The sequence below is a fragment of the Melanostigma gelatinosum genome (assembly GCF_949748355.1).
Source record: "Melanostigma gelatinosum genome assembly, chromosome: 3".
Taxonomy (NCBI): domain Eukaryota; kingdom Metazoa; phylum Chordata; class Actinopteri; order Perciformes; family Zoarcidae; genus Melanostigma; species Melanostigma gelatinosum.
This window is the reverse complement of record NC_136636.1, coordinates 347,543-370,066: the sequence shown is the minus strand read 5'-3', so window position 1 is coordinate 370,066 and position 22,524 is coordinate 347,543. Positions and strand designations below refer to the sequence as shown.

Here is a 22,524-nt window from a genome sequence, read left to right as displayed (position 1 = left end):
TAACATGAGGTCATAGGATTCATATTAACGTCTATAACATGAGGTCATAGATTCATATTAACGTCTATAACATGAGGTCATAGATTCATATTAACGTCTATAACATGAGGTCATAGGATTCATATTAACGTCTATAACATGAGGTCATAGGATTCATATTAACGTCTATAACATGAGGTCATAGTTCAAAGTTCAAAGTTCAAAGTTCACTTTATTGTCAAAGTTTCCACATGTGTTATGCATACAGAAAATTCGAAATGCCGTTTCTCGCAGTCCCACAGTGTAATATAGACATGAACATATAACATATAATAGAATAAAATAGAATAAAGTTAAGAACATAAGGGCCTAGATAAAGGATTAAACAAGTAGCAGCAGAGAATAAAAAGTGACTGGTGCTGATAAAAAGTGACTGGTGCTGATAAAAAGTGACTGGTGCTGGATGAGGGAAGGGGTGTGAGGGGGAGTAGATGTCCTGGTATGTTCCATTTGAGGCAGTGGGGAAAGGTGGGTGAGGGGGAGGGTAGAGAGGTCAGGGGAGAGATGGCAGGGGGGGAGAGAGGGGGAGCGAGAGGAGAGAGGGAGGGAGAGAGTTCAGCATCCTGACCGCCTGGTGGAAGAAGCTGTTCCTCAGCCGGGTAGAGCTCGAACGGAGACTGCGGAACCTTCTCCCTGAAGGCAGGAGGCTGAAGAGGCTGTTGGAGGGGTGGGTGGGGTCACCCGCAATGCCGAGTGCTTTGCGGGTGAGGCGGGTGTTGTAAATGTCCTGTAGTGTAGGGAGTGAGACTCCGATGATCCTCTGGGCAGAGTTCACAATGCGCTGCAGGCTCTTGCGGTTGGAGGCGGTGCAGCTTCCGAACCACAGCGTGATGCAGCTGCTGAGGATGCTCTCAGTGGCGCCTCGGTAGAATGAGAGCATGATGGGGGGGGGGCTCCTGCTCGCTTGAGCTTCCTGATGAAGTACAGGCGTTGCTGGGCCTTCTTTGCCAGTGCAGTGGTGTTGCTGTTCCAGGTGAGGTCATCTGTGATTGTCACACCCAGAAATAGATTCATATTAACGTCTATAACATGAGGTCATAGAATTCATATTAACGTCTATAACATGAGGTCATAAGATTCATATTAACGTCTATAACATGAGGTCATAGATTCATATTAACGTCTATAACATGAGGTCATATAATTCATATTAACGTCTATAACATGAGGTCATAAGATTCATATTAACGTCTATAACATGAGGTCATAGATTCATATTAACGTCTATAACATGAGGTCATAGAATTCATATTAACGTCTATAACATGAGGTCATAGGATTCATATTAACGTCTATAACATGAGGTCATAGATTCATATTAACGTCTATAACATGAGGTCATAGAATTCATATTAACATCTATAACATGAGGTCATAGATTCATATTAACGTCTATAACATGAGGTCATAGATTCATATTAACGTCTATAACATGAGGTCATAGAATTCATATTAACATCTATAACATGAGGTCATAGATTCATATTAACGTCTATAACATGAGGTCATAGAATTCATATTAACATCTATAACATGAGGTCATATAATTCATATTAACGTCTATAACATGAGGTCATAGATTCATATTAACGTCTATAACATGAGGTCATAGAATTCATATTAACATCTATAACATGAGGTCATAGAATTCATATTAACGTCTATAACATGAGGTCATAGGATTCATATTAACGTCTATAACATGAGGTCATAGATTCATATTAACGTCTTTAACATGAGGTCATAGGATGCATATTAACATCTATAACATGAGGTCATAGATTCATATTAACATCTATAACATGAGGTCATAGATTCATATTAACGTCTTTAACATGAGGTCATAGGATGCATATTAACATCTATAACATGAGGTCATAGATTCATATTAACGTCTTTAACATGAGGTCATAGATTCATATTAACGTCTTTAACATGAGGTCATAGGATGCATATTAACATCTATAACATGAGGTCATAGATTCATATTAACGTCTTTAACATGAGGTCATAGGATGCATTACATTACAGTCATTTATCAGACGCTTTTACCCAAAGCTTACAATTCAGATTCCATCACATTTCTACACCGTAGGCACAACTACGGGAGACATTTTGGGGTTAAGTGTCTCGCTCAAGGACACATCGACATGCGACTAGCAGAGCCGGAGCCGGGGATTGAACCGCCGACCCTCTGATTGAAAGACGGCCCTGCCATCCACTTAGCCACAGTCGCCCAAGATTCATATTAATATCTAAATATTCCAGTTCGTGTGTTGAACCTTCAACTTCCTGACACACTCTACGTGTGTTCCTAAACTATTATCATGATATGAGTCAGAGTCATTCATCACTTTAATATTCATATCATGAATTCATCGTCTGTAATTTGAGTTCTTCCCTGATTATTCAGCTGAGCAACACTGCAAGAGACACCTGAGAGTCCGACCGTGAGACAGACCGTGAGACAGACCGTGAGACAGACAGTGGATCCGTGGACTGACCGTGATCAAGTGTGTGAAAGCTCTCCTTGCGGAGAAATCTGGCGCTAGGACCCGGGGGAAACTGAAGAGGCCTTAAAGAGTCAAGCTGGCGTTAAGCATCGAAGACGTCACGGTCTTCAAAATAAGAGCTGATATACAATATCAATGAGTGTTTAGAAAATAAAGGACGGAGACATGAAGTCCAACTTCACAAGACCACATGCTGAATACATTCTGTTTTTTATTGTCTCTCTCTGTCACTGTGACCCCTGTCTCACTCTCTCACTCTCTCTCTGTCTCACTGTCCTCACTGAATTATTGTCCTCACTGTCCCTTTAATCCATGTGTCTCTGCATGAACCTCTCGATGGACTCTGTCCCGGGACCAAGTCTGGGTCTGTCCTCCGTCTCATTACTTTTCCATCAGTCCTTTTCTAAATCTCACTTCTCTGCTGCTTCTGGATCTTATTTTGAAACTCCAGAGCGGAAGTAGTCCTCGCTGTGTGGCCCCGGTGCGCTCTGCTCTCCGGTCCTCTCCAACTCACCGTCAGTCTGTTAGAGACCGTCTGAGCGCGCGCACACTCACTGCACCCCTCTCACACGCTCTCTGGCACACACACGCGCACTGACGCTCTCACACACACACACGCACAAAGACACACGCGAGACCAAAGAAAGGTTTATTTGTCTCTAACTTGTGTCTCTGAGCGGATTGTGTCCCTCTGTCCCGGACCAAAAGGAACCAAACCCGCAGAAGAAGAGATGGATCCACGGAGTTCTGGTCCGCGTCTGTCTGCAGCTTGTCTCCACTTTGTTCTGCTGTTCGGATTTACTGCTGGACAATTCTTCCCAGGTACGAAGTCCTCCGTCTCCTTGCTGTGTGTGTTTGAACTGTGCTGGTGCTGTGAGGGGGTCTTCAGAGTCCGAGTCCGGAATGAAGACCTGCACGCTGCTGTGTGCGTGGGTTTCAGTGCTGCTGGTTCATTGTTTAAAAGTCTGAAGTCCGGTTTGAGCTCATGTGGAGTTGTGGAAGAGAATGAATAATAATGTTGATCTCCATGCGCGCGAGAGGAACGGACCAACTGAAGCAGTGCTTTGTGTCGGGTTCTGGTTCTGGTTCTGGTTCTTCTTCTGGTTCCTATGATGATGATGAAGACAGTTCTTCGGGAGGTTTTGCTCTGTGAGGTGTCCGGTGCGCGTGGACCGTCTGATGCTGATCCGGGTCTCTGATGTGGATCCGTTTTCACGGAGGAGGTTTGGGAACTCACGGAGTGTTTAGAGGCGCGCGGAGCGGCGCGCGGTGAATCACCGCGTCCGCTGCTCAACTTGTCCTCTGATTATATTACATTATTCATCTTGTTAGTACTGTCATTAATAGTGTTTATGTATTATTGGCATTCACTTTGTTTTATTTGTACAACAATTATTATTGTTATAATTATTATAATAATTATAATATTAATTGTTAGAATAATAATAATCATATTAATATAATTATTGTTATGATATCGTGTGCTGACATCTTTGCTGCATTTCAAACAGTTGCTCCGTTTCCTCTTCGGGATCCGGTCTCAGGACCCGCTCCTGCAGCTACCAGCGGAAAATCACTTGTTACTCGCAGCAGAGCTTCGGAGAGTTCTTCAGTCTTTTACGCAGAGACACAGAGACAGAGAGACAGAGACACAGCGAGACAGAGAGACACAGAGACACAGAGACAGAGAGAGACACAGAGACACAGCGAGACACAGAGAGACAGAGAGACACAGAGAGACACAGAGACACAGAGAGAGACACAGAGACAGAGCGAGACAGAGAGACACAGAGACAGAGCGAGACACAGAGAGACACAGAGACAGAGAGAGACACAGAGACAGAGCGAGACACAGAGACAGAGCGAGACACAGAGAGACAGAGAGAGACAGAGAGACACAGAGACACAGCGAGACACAGAGACACAGAGAGAGACACAGAGACAGAGCGAGACAGAGAGACACAGAGAGAGACAGAGAGACACAGAGAGACAGAGAGACACAGAGAGAGACACAGAGAGACACAGAGAGACACAGAGACAGAGCGAGACACAGAGACACAGAGACACAGAGAGAGACAGAGCGAGACAGAGCGAGACACAGAGACACAGAGAGAGACACAGAGACAGAGCGAGACAGAGAGAGACAGAGAGAGACAGAGAGACACAGAGAGAGACACAGAGAGACAGAGAGAGACACAGAGAGACACAGAGAGACACAGAGACAGAGCGAGACACAGAGACACAGAGACACAGAGACAGAGCGAGACAGAGAGACAGAGCGAGACAGAGAGACAGCGAGACACAGAGAGACACAGAGACACAGAGAGAGACAGAGAGAGACAGAGAGAGACAGAGAGACACAGAGAGACACAGAGAGACACAGAGAGACACAGAGAGAGAGACAGAGAGAGAGACAGAGAGACAGAGAGAGACACAGAGAGACAGAGAGACACAGAGAGACACAGAGAGACAGAGAGACACAGAGAGAGAAGAGAGACAGAGAGAGACCCATTTGCTCCTTGCACTGATCAAACCACGATGGAGAATCAGGGTTTATTTAGATGTTCAACAACACGCTGCTTATTTTACAAAACAATCAGGTTGTGGTCACGTGATCAGTTAAAACAAGCCTCTGTCTTTATCAAGTCTCACAGCTCAAGACTTCTGTGCTGGAACATGTTCACAAGTTTATTCTCTTTAAATCAGCGGCCGTCCGCTCTGTGTCCGCTGCTCTCACACCTTCTGCTCAGTATTCATGAGCTGTAAGCAGGAACAGGAGAGTTTGAAGGGAAGACGAGCTGCAAACACAGAGTCCTCATCTCTGTCTCTGTGTCTCTCTCTCTCTCTCTCTCCCTGTCTCTCTCTCTCTCTCTGTCTCTCTCTCTCTCTCTCTCTCTCTCTCTCTCTCTCTCTCCCTGTCTCTCTCTCTCTCTCTCTCTCTCTCTCTCCCTGTCTCTGTCTCCCTGTCTCTCTCTCTCCCTGTCTCTCTCTCTCTCTCTCTCTCTCTCTCCCTATCTCTCTCTCTGTCTCTCTCTCTCCCTGTCTCTGTCTCCCTGACTCTGTCTCTGAGTGGAAGGAGGTGTGCGGAGCTGCAGGAGTGGGGTTTTGAGAGCGATAGTTAACGATTTTTCGACATTTTTCTTCACTGGGTAATGTTGTGTATGATAGTGTAATGTTGTGTATGATAGTGTAATGTTGTGTATGATAGTGTAATGTTGTGTATGATAGTGTAATGTTGGGTATGATAGTGTAATGTTGGGTATGATAGTGTAGTGTTGGGTATGATAGTGTAATGTTGGGTATGATAGTGTAGTGTTGGGTATGATAGTGTAGTGTTGGGTATGATAGTGTAGTGTTGGGTATGATAGTGTAGTGTTGTGTATGATAGTGTAATGTTGGGTATGATAGTGTAATGTTGGGTATGATAGTGTAGTGTTGGGTATGATAGTGTAATGTTGGGTATGATAGTGTAATGTTGGGTATGATAGTGTAGTGATGGGTATGATAGTGTAGTGTTGGGTATGATAGTGTAGTGTTGGGTATGATAGTGTAATGTTGGGTATGATAGTGTAGTGTTGGGTATGATAGTGTAGTGTTGGGTATGATAGTGTAGTGTTGGGTATGATAGTGTAGTGTTGGGTATGATAGTGTAATGTTGGGTATGATAGTGTAGTGTTGGGTATGATAGTGTAATGTTGGGTATGATAGTGTAGTGTTGGGTATGATAGTGTAATGTTGGGTATGATAGTGTAGTGTTGGGTATGATAGTGTAATGTTGGGTATGATAGTGTAGTGTTGGGTATGATAGTGTAATGTTGGGTATGATAGTGTAATGTTGGGTATGATAGTGTAGTGTTGTGTATGATAGTGTAATGTTGGGTATGATAGTGTAGTGTTGGGTATGATAGTGTAGTGTTGGGTATGATAGTGTAGTGTTGGGTATGATAGTGTAGTGTTGGGTATGATAGTGTAATGTTGGGTATGATAGTGTAGTGTTGGGTATGATAGTGTAGTGTTGTGTATGATAGTGTAATGTTGGGTATGATAGTGTAGTGTTGGGTATGATAGTGTAGTGTTGGGTATGATAGTGTAGTGTTGGGTATGATAGTGTAATGTTGGGTATGATAGTGTAATGTTGGGTATGATAGTGTAGTGTTGGGTATGATAGTGTAATGTTGGGTATGATAGTGTAATGTTGGGTATGATAGTGTAATGTTGGGTATGATAGTGTAGTGTTGGGTATGATAGTGTAATGTTGGGTATGATAGTGTAATGTTGGGTATGATAGTGTAGTGTTGGGTATGATAGTGTAGTGTTGGGTATGATAGTGTAATGTTGGGTATGATAGTGTAGTGTTGGGTATGATAGTGTAGTGTTGTGTATGATAGTGTAATGTTGGGTATGATAGTGTAGTGTTGGGTATGATAGTGTAGTGTTGGGTATGATAGTGTAGTGTTGGGTATGATAGTGTAGTGTTGTGTATGATAGTGTAATGTTGGGTATGATAGTGTAGTGTTGGGTATGATAGTGTAGTGTTGGGTATGATAGTGTAGTGTTGGGTATGATAGTGTAGTGTTGGGTATGATAGTGTAGTGTTGGGTATGATAGTGTAGTGTTGGGTATGATAGTGTAATGTTGGGTATGATAGTGTAATGTTGTGTATGATAGTGTAATGTTGGGTATGATAGTGTAGTGTTGGGTATGATAGTGTAATGTTGGGTATGATAGTGTAATGTTGGGTATGATAGTGTAATGTTGGGTATGATAGTGTAGTGTTGTGTATGATAGTGTAATGTTGGGTATGATAGTGTAGTGTTGGGTATGATAGTGTAATGTTGGGTATGATAGTGTAGTGTTGGGTATGATAGTGTAATGTTGGGTATGATAGTGTAATGTTGGGTATGATAGTGTAATGTTGGGTATGATAGTGTAATGTTGGGTATGATAGTGTAATGTTGGGTATGATAGTGTAATGTTGGGTATGATAGTGTAGTGTTGGGTATGATAGTGTAGTGTTGTGTATGATAGTGTAATGTTGGGTATGATAGTGTAATGTTGGGTATGATAGTGTAGTGTTGGGTATGATAGTGTAATGTTGGGTATGATAGTGTAGTGTTGGGTATGATAGTGTAATGTTGTGTATGATAGTGTAGTGTTGGGTATGATAGTGTAGTGTTGGGTATGATAGTGTAATGTTGGGTATGATAGTGTAGTGTTGGGTATGATAGTGTAATGTTGGGTATGATAGTGTAGTGTTGGGTATGATAGTGTAATGTTGTGTATGATAGTGTAGTGTTGGGTATGATAGTGTAGTGTTGGGTATGATAGTGTAATGTTGGGTATGATAGTGTAGTGTTGGGTATGATAGTGTAATGTTGGGTATGATAGTGTAGTGTTGGGTATGATAGTGTAATTTTGGGTATGATAGTGTAATGTTGGGTATGATAGTGTAATGTTAGGTATGATAGTGTAATGTTGGGTATGATAGTGTAATGTTGGGTATGATAGTGTAGTGTTGGGTATGATAGTGTAATGTTTGGTATGATAGTGTAATGTTGGGTATGATAGTGTAGTGTTGGGTATGATAGTGTAATGTTGGGTATGATAGTGTAGTGTTGGGTATGATAGTGTAGTGGGGTGTATGATAGTGTAATGTTGGGTATGATAGTGTAATGTTGGGTATGATAGTGTAATGTTGGGTATGATAGTGTAATGTTGGGTATGATAGTGTAGTGGGGTGTATGATAGTGTAATGTTGGGTATGATAGTGTAATGTTGGGTATGATAGTGTAATGTTGGGTATGATAGTGTAATGTTGGGTATGATAGTGTAGTGTTGGGTATGATAGTGTAATGTTGGGTATGATAGTGTAGTGTTGGGTATGATAGTGTAATGTTGGGTATGATAGTGTAGTGTTGGGTATGATAGTGTAGTGTTGGGTATGATAGTGTAATGTTGGGTATGATAGTGTAATGTTGGGTATGATAGTGTAGTGTTGGGTATGATAGTGTAGTGTTGGGTATGATAGTGTAGTGGGGTGTATGATAGTGTAGTGTTGGGTATGATAGTGTAGTGTTGGGTATGATAGTGTAGTGTTGGGTATGATAGTGTAATGTTGGGTATGATAGTGTAATGTTGGGTATGATAGTGTAATGTTGGGTATGATAGTGTAGTGGGGTGTATGATAGTGTAATGTTGGGTATGATAGTGTAATGTTGGGTATGATAGTGTAGTGTTGGGTATGATAGTGTAATGTTGGGTATGATAGTGTAGTGTTGGGTATGATAGTGTAGTGGGGTGTATGATAGTGTAATGTGGGGTATGATAGTGTAATGTTGGGTATGATAGTGTAATGTTGGGTATGATAGTGTAATGTTGGGTATGATAGTGTAGTGGGGTGTATGATAGTGTAGTGTTGGGTATGATAGTGTAATGTTGGGTATGATAGTGTAGTGTTGGGTATGATAGTGTAGTGTTGGGTATGATAGTGTAATGTTGGGTATGATAGTGTAATGTTGGGTATGATAGTGTAATGTTGGGTATGATAGTGTAATGTTGGGTATGATAGTATAATGTTGGGTATGATAGTGTAATGTTGGGTATGATAGTGTAATGTTGGGTATGATAGTGTAGTGTTGGGTATGATAGTGTAGTGTTGGGTATGATAGTGTAGTGTTGGGTATGATAGTGTAGTGTTGGGTATGATAGTGTAGTGTTGGGTATGATAGTGTAATGTTGGGTATGATAGTGTAGTGGGGTGTATGATAGTGTAGTGTTGGGTATGATAGTGTAATGTTGGGTATGATAGTGTAATGTTGGGTATGATGGTGTAGTGGGGTGTATGATAGTGTAATGTTGGGTATGATAGTGTAGTGTTGGGTATGATAGTGTAGTGTTGGGTATGATAGTGTAATGTTGGGTATGATGGTGTAGTGGGGTCATCTTTCTGGACAGCTTAGAAACTGCGGAAGTGGTGTTGATGACCGGGGTCTCCATGGGTGAACACTTCCTGCCCACGTATGCTCTCGCCTCACCGGAGGTGAAAGTCACTGTGTCCAACGTGCCGCCATTCATAAAGAGCGATGCCATCATCAAAGAGCTGTCCAAACATGGGAAGGTGGTGTCTCCGGTTAGGAGGGTGTCCTCTGGATTTCAGTCTCCGCTGTTGCAGCACGTGGTGTCTCACAGGAGACATGTCTTCATGATCCCCAGCAACAGGAGCAGAGTGGTCAACCTCAGCTTCAAGATCACTGTGGACGACTTTGACTACGTCATCTTTGCAAAGACTAACGATTTTAAATGTTACAGCTGTGGGAGAGAAGGACATCTGAGCAGAGCTTGTCCTGGGGAACACGGCTCAAACAAAGACCAGAACCAGAGAGGTACTGAGGACAGAGGGGACAAGCAGGATGGACAAGAGGGAACAAGTGGAGCACAGGAGGCGAGGGTGGAGGAGACGGGTGGGGCTCAGGACGTGAGGGTGGAGGAGACGGGTGGGGTACAGGAGGTGAGAGAAGAGAGGACAAGTGGGGGACAAGAGGTGAGGAAGGACGGGGCAAGTGAGGTCCAGCAGGTGAGGGAGAGTACTGGAGGACAGGTGGAGGCAGGTAGCGAGGTGGCCATGGAAGCAGACGAGGAGCAGCTCAAGACCCCTCAGCTGAAGAGGAAACAGAGAGGAGACAGAGGAAGCTCACAGGCGAAGAAAGTGGCAACTACAGAAAGCAGAGGAGCAGCCGAGTGTGAGTCCAGGCCGGAAGAGGACCCTGAGTCCGGTTGGGAGGACTCTGAGCCCAGTCAGGAGGAGAACTCTGCTGTAAACAGTGAGCCCTCTATACACGGTGCTGGCAGCTCTCGGGGCTCTGGAGGCTACAGCGTGGAGGAGATCAAGGAGTTTCTGAGGAGGAGTAAGAACGTGAGAGGAGTCAGTGTGGGGGACTACCTCTCTGACAAGGAGCAGCTCTCCAGCTCTGCCAGATCTCACACAAACAAATAAAGATAAATTAAACCTCTCTGTCTCTCTGTCTCTCTCCCTCCCTGTCTCTGTCTCTCTGTCTCTCTCTCTCTCTCTGTCTGGCTCTCTGTCTCCCTGTCTCTCTCTCTCTCTCTGTCTCTCTCTCTCTCTCTCTCGCTGTCGCTCTGTCTCTCTCTCTCTCTGTCTGGCTCTCTCTCTCTCTCTCTGTCTCTCTCTCTCTCTCTCTCTCTCTCCCTGTCTCCCTGTCTCTCTGTCTCTCTGTCTCTCTCTCTCCCTGTCTCTCTGTCTCTCTCTCTCCCTGTCTCTCTCCCTGTCTCTCTGTCTCTCTGTCTCTGTCCCGGGCGGCTGCATGTCCGTCCCGTGTCTCTGTGTGTAACGGTGCAGTGGATCAAAGGCTCCTTTATGGTGAAATCAAATGTCCGTTCACTCAGCTGCTCAAGCGTCATAACTTCATGTTCTTCTTTATATTGTTTTACTGTTCAGCTGAAAAGTGCTCCCGTTACATTCTGACTTCCACTCTATTAACTCTTTAACTGAACCAGTGTTTGTGTGTGTGCGTGTGTGTGAGAGGAGCTGAGAGCGGGGGATGTTTGTTTGACTGGACGTAGTTTGCTCCTCTGCCGTTGGGGGGCGATATTGGTACATCAGATAGACACACACACACACACACACACGTTCACAGAGTGACCAGCTTGATTTTAATAATCTGTCTTATTCCAATTCCAGCTGCTGAGTTTTGTTTCGAGAAAAATGTGAAGCAGCTCTTAATGATAATGACTGAAAGCCACAGATGAAGAAAATGATCTCACCACGAGTCTCTCTCTCTCTCGCGCTCTCTCTCGCTCTCTCTCGCGCGCTCTCTCTCGCTCTCTCTCTCGCTCTCTCTCTCGCTCTCTCTCTGTCTGTCTCTCTCTCTTGCGCTCTCTCTCGCTCTCTCTCTGTCTGTCTCTCTCTCTCTCGCTCTCTCTCTGTCTCTCTCTCGCGCTCTCTCCCGCTCTCTCTCTCGCTCTCTCTCTCGCTCTCTCTCTGTCTGTCTCTCTCTCTTGCGCTCTCTCTCGCTCTCTCTCTCGCTCTCTCTCTGTCTGTCTCTCTCTCTCTCTCTCTCGCGCTCTCTCTCGCTCTCTCTCTCGCTCTCTCTCTGTCTGTCTGTCTCTCTCTCTCTCGCGCTCTCTCTCGCTCTCTCTCTCGCTCTCTCTCTGTCTGTCTCTCTCTCTCTCTCGCTCTCTCTCTGTCTCTCTCTCGCGCTCTCTCTCGCTCTCTCTCTGTCTCTCTCTCTGTCTCTCTCTCTCTCGCTCTCTCTCTCTCTCTCTCTCTCGCTCTCTCTCTGTCTCTCTCTCTCTCGCGCTCTCTCTCGCTCTCTCTCTCGCGCTCTCTCTCTCGCACTCTCTCGCTCTCTCTCGCTCTCTCGCTCGCTCTCTCTCGCTCTCTCGCTCGCTCGCTCTCTCTCGCTCTCTCGCTCGCTCTCTCTCGCTCTCTCTCTCACGCTCTCGCGCTCTCTCTCTCGCACTCTCTCGCTCTCTCTCGCTCTCTCGCTCTCTCTCTCACGCTCTCTCGCTCTCTCGCTCTCTCTCTCGCTCTCTCTCTGTCTGTCTCTCTCTCTCTCTCTCTCTCGCGCTCTCTCTCGCTCTCTCTCTCGCTCTCTCTCTGTCTCTCTCTCTGTCTCTCTCTCTCTCGCGCTCTCTCTCGCTCTCTCTCTCGCTCTCTCTCTGTCTCTCTCTCTCTCTCTCGCGCTCTCTCTCGCTCTCTCTCTCGCGCTCTCTCGCTCTCTCTCTGTCTGTCTCTCTCTCGCGCTCTCTCTCGCTCTCTCTCTCGCTCTCTCTCTGTCTGTCTGTCTCTCTCTCTCTCTCTCTCTCTCGCACTCTCATTCTCTCACCCAGTAATATGTGTAAAATATGATATCTGCACGTCCTCAGCGCTGGCCATCGACCAGCAGCCCACAGGAGGCGGGGCTATGAAGCAGTTTAGCCAATTGCTGATTAAAGATATAAATGAGTGACATACAATTTAGCCAATCAGCGTCCTCAAATAGATTCAGGTGGGGCCAAAGCTGCACGTTCTCGTCAGGAGAAGTCTCTACAGGCGAGCACTCCTCCTCCAAGACCCGTTTGAGAGGAGAACTTTGAGGAGATTCTTTGAGGAGATTCTTTTTAAAACAACGGGGACAGATCCAGCACGGACAGGTAGGGAGTGAGGGATGAGGAGGTAAGGAGACATGAGAACACCAGGGTAGGGAGTAAGGGATGATACCTGAATGTTTTTGCATTGAATCATTCTTGGATGTTTGCTGACATTGATTGGCTCACCCACAGAGAACATGTTGCACCAGCTCCACTGGTATTAGCATCAGCATTAGCATCCTGTTACACCACAAACTGTCAGGAATGTGTTCGTAAGCCGCTGTTGTTGGCGAGCTAACCAGGAACATGCTAGCATCAGCTAGCTACAATAGCCCTCCAAGCTTCTGGGGTCTTTAGCATGCTAGCGGTCAACAGTAGAGCCAGTCAGAATGATGATTATAGTCGTCACATACATGACATGTGACCTCTGCATTGAAGCCATCCCTATCTCACTGGGAGCAGTGGGCTGCTGAGGAGCGCCCGAGGACCAGTGAGGGGTTCAGTGTCTTGCTCAGGGACACTTCGGCACAGGACGCTAGCAGCCGAGGATCGAACCGGCGACCTTGCGGTTTGCCAGACGACCCGCTCTACCCAGTGAGCCACGGCCGTCCCTCAGTTTGTCAGCTCAGTGTATTTAAAAGATATACAATGTCATTTCATGGTATTTAGAAGTCACGAACGTTTAAAACAGGTTGTTAGCTGTATTCCTCTCTGCCTGTTTGTTGAGCTGCTCTTTGTCTGGAAGCTCGTGGCCGGTTACCAAAGTTCTAGCCCTACAGGAGGCGAACAGCCCTGAGTTCTCCAGTGATGGACGATGGTGTCAGAGGGCCCTTTGTGTCTGCTGGGGATACGTCACACTATGAGCAGTGGACGTGGCTTTGAAACATCTCATGGAACGACCATGAGCTGATGTTTCGTGGCCCTGAGGGTGAGTCTGCTCAGCAGAGCTCACAGCTCAGTGGGAACATCGTCCACTAGTTCTCCTGATGGTCCTCTCATCAGTGTTGTGAGGACATCTGGTGAAGAGACTACGCTGTAAATAATACAAGCTAAGAAGGTTTCCTGCTCATTCTCTTCTCTGCTGTTCGTCCACATGTTAAATATGTGTTAGAAGATACAGTTTGATAATCTACGAATGAAAGTGTTGCCTACTTATATTCAACCTGGATTTCCATACTGACGAGTTTATAACATACATGAAACACATGTCGGTGATGAACATCTTCATTCCTTTCATCCAGTCCAACAGCACAGAAGGCTGCAAACGTCTTCAGACGGATTCATCTTTGAAGAAAAGAACAATAAATCAACGTATTTCAATCAGAAGAGACTTGTTTTAGAATTTAACAATGATTTATGAAACATGCATCAGACATGAACAGTGCAAAGTCTCTGGTGATTGGACTCCATCCTGAAGGACCATCACTGAGGATAGGATACTGAGGTCCAATAGGCCTGACCCCCCCTGGAGTCCAGAGGCTGGTGCTGGTGAGAGGAGTCGCTGCTCTGATGATGGATCAGCAGCGTGACTGTGATGATGGATCAGGAGCGTGACTGTGATGATGGATCAGCAGCGTGAATGTGATGATGGATCAGCAGCGTGACTGTGATGATGGATCAGCAGCGTGAATGTGATGATGGATCAGCAGCGTGAATGTGATGATGGATCAGCAGCGTGACTGTGATGATGGATCAGGAGCGTGAATGTGATGATGGATCAGCAGCGTGACTGTGATGATGGATCAGGAGCGTGAATGTGATGATGGATCAGCAGCGTGACTGTGATGATGGATCAGCAGCGTGACTGTGATGATGGATCAGGAGCGTGACTGTGATGATGGATCAGCAGCGTGAATGTGATGATGGATCAGCAGCGTGAATGTGATGATGGATCAGCAGCGTGAATGTGATGATGGATCAGCAGCGTGACTGTGATGATGGATCAGGAGCGTGAATGTGATGATGGATCAGCAGCGTGACTGTGATGATGGATCAGCAGCGTGACTGTGATGATGGATCAGCAGCGTGAATGTGATGATGGATCAGCAGCGTGAATGTGATGATGGATCAGCAGCGTGACTGTGATGATGGATCAGGAGCGTGAATGTGATGATGGATCAGCAGCGTGACTGTGATGATGGATCAGCAGCGTGAATGTGATGATGGATCAGGAGCGTGAATGTGATGATGGATCAGCAGCGTGAATGTGATGATGGATCAGCAGCGTGACTGTGATGATGGATCAGCAGCGTGAATGTGATGATGGATCAGCAGCGTGAATGTGATGATGGATCAGGAGCGTGACTGTGATGATGGATCAGCAGCGTGAATGTGATGATGGATCAGCAGCGTGAATGTGATGATGGATCAGGAGCGTGACTGTGATGATGGATCAGCAGCGTGAATGTGATGATGGATCAGCAGCGTGAATGTGATGATGGATCAGCAGCGTGACTGTGATGATGGATCAGGAGCGTGAATGTGATGATGGATCAGCAGCGTGAATGTGATGATGGATCAGGAGCGTGAATGTGATGATGGATCAGCAGCGTGACTGTGATGATGGATCAGCAGCGTGACTGTGATGATGGATCAGGAGCGTGACTGTGATGATGGATCAGCAGCGTGAATGTGATGATGGATCAGCAGCGTGAATGTGATGATGGATCAGCAGCGTGACTGTGATGATGGATCAGCAGCGTGAATGTGATGATGGATCAGCAGCGTGAATGTGATGATGGATCAGCAGCGTGAATGTGATGATGGATCAGCAGCGTGAATGTGATGATGGATCAGCAGCGTGACTGTGATGATGGATCAGCAGCGTGAATGTGATGATGGATCAGCAGCGTGAATGTGATGATGGATCAGCAGCGTGAATGTGATGATGGATCAGCAGCGTGAATGTGATGATGGATCAGCAGCGTGAATGTGATGATGGATCAGGAGCGTGAATGTGATGATGGATCAGCAGCGTGACTGTGATGATGGATCAGCAGCGTGAATGTGATGATGGATCAGCAGCGTGACTGTGATGATGGATCAGCAGCGTGAATGTGATGATGGATCAGCAGCGTGAATGTGATGATGGATCAGCAGCGTGAATGTGATGATGGATCAGCAGCGTGACTGTGATGATGGATCAGCAGCGTGACTGTGATGATGGATCAGCAGCGTGAATGTGATGATGGATCAGCAGCGTGAATGTGATGATGGATCAGCAGCGTGACTGTGATGATGGATCAGGAGCGTGAATGTGATGATGGATCAGCAGCGTGACTGTGATGATGGATCAGCAGCGTGACTGTGATGATGGATCAGGAGCGTGACTGTGATGATGGATCAGCAGCGTGAATGTGATGATGGATCAGCAGCGTGAATGTGATGATGGATCAGCAGCGTGACTGTGATGATGGATCAGCAGCGTGAATGTGATGATGGATCAGCAGCGTGAATGTGATGATGGATCAGCAGCGTGAATGTGATGATGGATCAGCAGCGTGAATGTGATGATGGATCAGCAGCGTGACTGTGATGATGGATCAGCAGCGTGAATGTGATGATGGATCAGCAGCGTGAATGTGATGATGGATCAGCAGCGTGAATGTGATGATGGATCAGCAGCGTGAATGTGATGATGGATCAGCAGCGTGAATGTGATGATGGATCAGGAGCGTGAATGTGATGATGGATCAGCAGCGTGACTGTGATGATGGATCAGCAGCGTGAATGTGATGATGGATCAGCAGCGTGACTGTGATGATGGATCAGCAGCGTGAATGTGATGATGGATCAGCAGCGTGAATGTGATGATGGATCAGCAGCGTGAATGTGATGATGGATCAGCAGCGTGACTGTGATGATGGATCAGCAGCGTGACTGTGATGATGGATCAGCAGCGTGAATGTGATGATGGATCAGCAGCGTGAATGTGATGATGGATCAGCAGCGTGAATGTGATGATGGATCAGCAGCGTGACTGTGATGATGGATCAGCAGCGTGAATGTGATGATGGATCAGCAGCGTGACTGTGATGATGGATCAGCAGCGTGAATGTGATGATGGATCAGCAGCGTGACTGTGATGATGGATCAGCAGCGTGACTGTGATGATGGATCAGCAGCGTGAATGTGATGATGGATCAGCAGCGTGAATGTGATGATGGATCAGGAGCGTGAATGTGATGATGGATCAGCAGCGTGAATGTGATGATGGATCAGCAGCGTGAATGTGATGATGGATCAGCAGCGTGAATGTGATGATGGATCAGCAGCGTGAATGTGATGATGGATCAGCAGCGTGACTGTGATGATGGATCAGCAGCGTGACTGTGATGATGGATCAGCAGCGTGAATGTGATGATGGATCAGCAGCGTGAATGTGATGATGGATCAGCAGCGTGAATGTGATGATGGATCAGCAGCGTGACTGTGATGATGGATCAGCAGCGTGAATGTGATGATGGATCAGCAGCGTGACTGTGATGATGGATCAGCAGCGTGACTGTGATGATGGATCAGCAGCGTGAATGTGATGATGGATCAGCAGCGTGACTGTGATGATGGATCAGCAGCGTGACTGTGATGATGGATCAGCAGCGTGACTGTGATGATGGATCAGCAGCGTGACTGTGATGATGGATCAGGAGCGTGACTGTGATGATGGATCAGCAGCGTGACTGTGATGATGGATCAGCAGCGTGACTGTGATGATGGATCAGGAGCGTGACTGTGATGATGGATCAGCAGCGTGACTGTGATGATGGATCAGGAGCGTGACTGTGATGATGGATCAGCAGCGTGACTGTGATGATGGATCAGCAGCGTGACTGTGATGATGGATCAGGAGCGTGACTGTGATGATGGATCAGGAGCGTGACTGTGATGATGGATCAGCAGCGTGACTGTGATGATGGATCAGCAGCGTGACTGTGATGATGGATCAGCAGCGTGAATGTGATGATGGATCAGCAGCGTGACTGTGATGATGGATCAGCAGCGTGAATGTGATGATGGATCAGGAGCGTGACTGTGATGCTGACTGGAGGTGACGGGAGGAGGAGAGTCACATTTGCTTAACGCTGACATGACAGTTGACAGCAGCAGAGAGGAGAAGACTGTTTAAAGTTTGACTGCAACGATGTGATTGGCTTCAGGAACCGGTGTGCAGAATGTGGTTGGTTACTTCAGAGTGCACGCCCCCATCAGCTGATGGAGTAACTACAAGAGAGAGGCGGAGGATATGAGTGAAAGTCTTCCTGACTGGACTTGAGCTCCATTCCACATCACCAACACTTTATCCTTAATCCAAGACGTGCCTGCTGAACAGAGCTTCCATCACTAAACCATGAACTACAGTTAACTCCTTCATTACATGAAGTATACAGAGTCACACATACGAGTTGATGAAGAAAGCTCGGCCTGGTCAAAGGCACCAAGGAGGTTTGTTCTCACCGTTATCTTTGGCCTCCGGATGCTCAGATGTTCATGTCACATGTTTTATTGCTCTTCACCAACATGAGGAACCACTTCACCACTCAGGCCACATTCAAGCTCTCGGACGTTACACAGCTGTGGTGATGAGATTTGTTCCATCTTGGAATAGGTGGAATTTGAATATTGATACCCGGGATTATCTGTCAGGGAGACATGCTTGATTCATGGCTTCAGTCAGTTTCTTTTGGTAGCTGCTGAACCAGATCAGAGCAACAGAAGATATGAATTCATTAAAAAAATAAGCAAAAAGCTGAATTGAAGACGTGGTTGATACTTTTTGAAAGGAGCAGATTGAAGCGTCCTGTACAGTCACTGGTAGCTTCAACAGAAACACTTGATGGAGTATCTTCTGACCTGACGTCACCATCGTCAGGAAGATCAAACATTCTCTCACACAGTGTTTGCTTCACAATTGTTCAGGTTTAGTCAGAAACAACTTGCTGGGATCAGCAACCTCCAAACAACCGTCCTCCTCCTTCACTGATGGGTTCAGGGAAAGAGTGCTTGTGACGTCTGCGTGGCGTCGTGAGACTGAAGACGCCAACGTCTCTGGTGACTGAATGTCACAGTGTGTGTGTGTGTGTGTGTGTGTGTGTGTGAGAGTGAGTGTGTGTGTGTGAGTGTGTGTGTGTGTGTGTGTGAGTGTGTGTGTGTGTGTGTGAGAGTGTGTGAGTGTGTGTGTGTGTGTGAGAGTGTGTGTGTGTGAGAGTGAGTGTGTGTGTGAGTGTGTGTGTGTGTGTGTGTGAGTGTGTGTGTGTGTGTGAGAGAGAGTGTGAGAGTGTGAGTGTGAGTGTGTGTGTGTGTGTGTGTGTGTGTGTGTGTGAGAGAGAGTGTGAGAGTGTGTGTGTGTGTGAGTGTGTGTGTGTGTGTGTGAGAGACGGAGCTCTGATTGAATGCTGATTAACAGATAATGGCCTCTGTCATCGTCATCTACAGGAAGCACTTCCTGGTTAAGTGAAACAGACAGACGGGCAGAAAAAACATTTCCTCGGCTGGGAAGCGTGGCAGCGGCTGCCTCACCCGTCACTCACAGAGAGGGGAGAGAGGAGGAGGGAGAAGTGAAGCGATGAGCAGGAGGAAGAGGAGGAGGTGAGAGACAAGAGATCAGCAGAGGGAGAGTGATGGAGGAGAAAGGGCAGAACTGACAGATGATGGGAGAAGGAGAGGAGGAGAAGTGAAGACATGAGAAAGTCCAGAGGAAGAGAGATGAAGAGACAAACACTCTTCATTGTGTTTTGCGGTTTGTGGCAGAGCGGGAAGTCCTTCAATCAGAGGATCGGCGGTTGGATCCCCGGCTCCACTGGTCCATGCCGATGTGTCCTCGGGCAAAACACTTAACCCCAAATTGCACCATCATTCCATCAGTGTATGAGTGTGTGTGATGACATGTGGTGTTGAAGAGCTTGGAGTGCTCGTAGGACCTTCCTATCATGACGGATCAGTCTATGGACATCTTTTCATTGACTTGTTTCACTGAGTTGCAGGACAGAGACCAACAGAGCAGACTTTAACCCAGGAGGCCGGTGAATACGCCTCCTCTGCTGGCCTCAACAGAATCACAGAGTTATAGCGATTTAATATTTGTACTTAAATGCACTACATGTATCATCATTTATGAACATATTTTCCCCATTATCTTCTCATTGCACAGCTCCTGTCTTCCTCAGTTGCTCTGCTTCCAGTGCAGCTTGTTTTAAGGAGAGCTTTTATCCAATCAGATTAACATGAATGAAACAACGAACAAGACGAAACCCAAAGGGGTAACGCCTCTGAACCTACCGGGGAACCACCTTTGCATCAGAGTTACGTTAAGTGCACCAGCCAGACAACACGTACCTTACATTGATTTGCAATTTTTACACCGAGAGGAGAGAACAACACCGAATCTCTGCACCAAATAATAGAGACACCACTGCATCTCCCAAACAAAGCGCCTGTTTCCCGCTATCAGAACTACGCACGCCGGACAGCGCTATCGGGAATCCAGGGAAACCACAACTACAATTTACCGACGTCAACTAGGACGTACATCTACAAGCAATACTCAAACAGACCACGCCAGACCCACTACCGCAAAACGTCCCGATCCCGGACGAGCCCCCAACTGTCACGACCTACAGGGAGACGCAGACAGCTGACCAACAGTAAAGAGTTCATTCCACCTAACGAGGTGTCTAACTGGCTCGTTGCTCCACGGGGTGATGGGAGAGCGCCACTAGGGTGCCAGGAAGGCGGAGCCTGATAGTGGGAGCGCACCGGGCCCAGGGTCTCTGAGGGTGATCACCACCTCTGGTACCTACTGGCTGAAAGGAACATACAAGTAACCCAGACAGGGAACCTTCACAATGGTGTTGAACTAGTGATTTAAACAAAGCTGCTGAAGATCATCATCATTGTTGGGAACGTAGAGGGGCGTGGTATATGTGGTTGCGTGTGTCGGCGCACACGTGTGTTAGAACAATAGGTGAGAGTTTCACCCACAATCCGGAGCTCTATGTGTGTGCAAGTTACGGAAAACAAGAGGAATAAAAGGGCAGAGAGAGGAATCAGAGTTTCTGTGTGCGATGTCGCGTCGTAGTGAGAATGAGGATCGCCGATCGTATCTCACACAAGTTGCCGTTGTCGCTTCGCGAACTGACGACACTTATGCCCGATCGTCGCGTTTCCACACTTCACTCACAGAATTGATTCAAGGAAATAGAGCAAGAACAAAAATTAAATCAAATAATCCCAAAAGCAACAGTCAAACAGGAAACGCACAGTACGACGGGCCTCGGAGCTCCGTCGACGATTGCGCAATCTCTCAGCAAAACGAAAACAATGACTTTAACACGACAAAAACACGGGAATAATAACATATAAATGAATGGCCTGAATTAAAGTTAAGTTAGTTTAAGCTAAACTACGCCCAGACACCGTAACTCTTACTATGAGATGCTTCGTGGCAACGTTGTAGAGTGCTGTCGATGAATGGTTTTTCCTCCTCCAGGAGGAAAAAGAAAAGCGTGAGTCTGCTGCTGTTTCGGCGTCGCTGGTGAGCGGCTGCTGTTTCGGCCCGGCTCGCTGCAGAGAGGAGGGCCTGTGGTTTCCAACGTCGGCTGAGACACGTGTCGGTTCGTATCTCCCGGTAATGGTCGGTGAAGGAAGAGGTTTTGGTCTCTTTAGTACCGTGGCGTGTACACGAAGGTGGGGAGCGGCGCGTGAGAGGAAGGATGCTTCTCGCGGGCCGAGGCCTTAACTCAGAAACGACGTGGTCGGTTTCGTCCAGCGAAATGGCACGTGCGTGCTGAGATGAGTGGGGGTTGAGGTCGATCGGGTCCTCTGGTGATTCTTCTTAGCGACCAGACGGAAGTCCAGAGCGAAGAGACCGATTTTGGGCTGCGTTGCCGCTTATAAGCGGGTCTCTGCGCACAGCGGGAGACGGCTTGTCGGCCAATGAAAGGTCCACCTCCGCGGTGGCCCGAAGGTGGAGGTGTGGTCATCTCAAGGGGGCAAGGATCAGACCCTAGGTCATTTGTGAGGAGGGGAGGCCCATGTGAGGGACTCAACCAGCCAGGAGGTGGCGCCAGAACCCCAACAGCATCATCATCATCATCACTAATGAGTGATTTTAAATATGTAAGTCAGCTTCACATGAATAAGAACTTTGATCACATGTCCTCTTGTCTCTCTGGATCAAGTAGAGCAGAAGAGGCTTCTGGGTGATGAAGTTTTATATGATCGGGCCGTTCCTTTATCTTCAAGATGCAGTCACTTACTTTCTATTTTATAGAACTATAATAATCATTTTTTGTGAAGAATAATTAGTGATGTTCATCCACTGGCTGCAGAGCAGATGTTGCATGAGTGGATGGCTATGGCTGCGTTATGAATCATGACTAATTATGCAGATACTTGAAGTCCTCCACAGAGATAATGGTTCATTAAAAGACTCTTAACATGAAACAGGTGCACGACACGTTACAAATAATCTCATCATGTAAAGATCAGACTCGAGTCCCAATGAACAGAAGAAACGCCGTCAGCTGTTCCTCTCGCTGTGCACGCTGGTCCATGGCCTCTGATACCCGCAGATACAAATGACTTCAACCCCGATCACTTTCATCCAGTCTGCAGACTCTCTGATGGCTTCTTGGTGGAAGCGGAAGAAGTGTCAGAGACCTCAGCCATGCTTTTCTTCAAGGGCTCAGCTGTTTTCTAAATCTGGTGTTTTTTAAATATTGCACATTAAAAAAGGAGGATGGAAACATATGATCTGTTCATCTGCTGTTCCATTCTGCACTTTTATTTGAAAGAACATGATTTGTCAGAGACCTGGATCGCGTTGGCTGCAGCAGCTCTCGGAGAGTCGTGTCTGCGGCCCAGAATAGACTGACGGACAAAAGAG

The 22,524-nt window shown here is 46.6% G+C and overlaps 1 protein-coding gene across 1 annotated transcript in view; it reads left to right on the top strand.

The window, feature by feature from the left end:
• Positions 1-3,283: 3,283 nt before the first annotated feature.
• Positions 3,284-22,524, top strand: part of ptprt (protein tyrosine phosphatase receptor type T) — a gene marked incomplete at its 5' end in the record, with an annotated part of 300,839 nt that continues 281,598 nt past the window's right edge. Inside the window, one exon of the mRNA XM_079265832.1 lies at positions 3,284-3,374. Within this exon, the coding sequence (XP_079121958.1) occupies positions 3,284-3,374 (91 nt within the window). The remainder of the gene's footprint in view (positions 3,375-22,524) is intronic.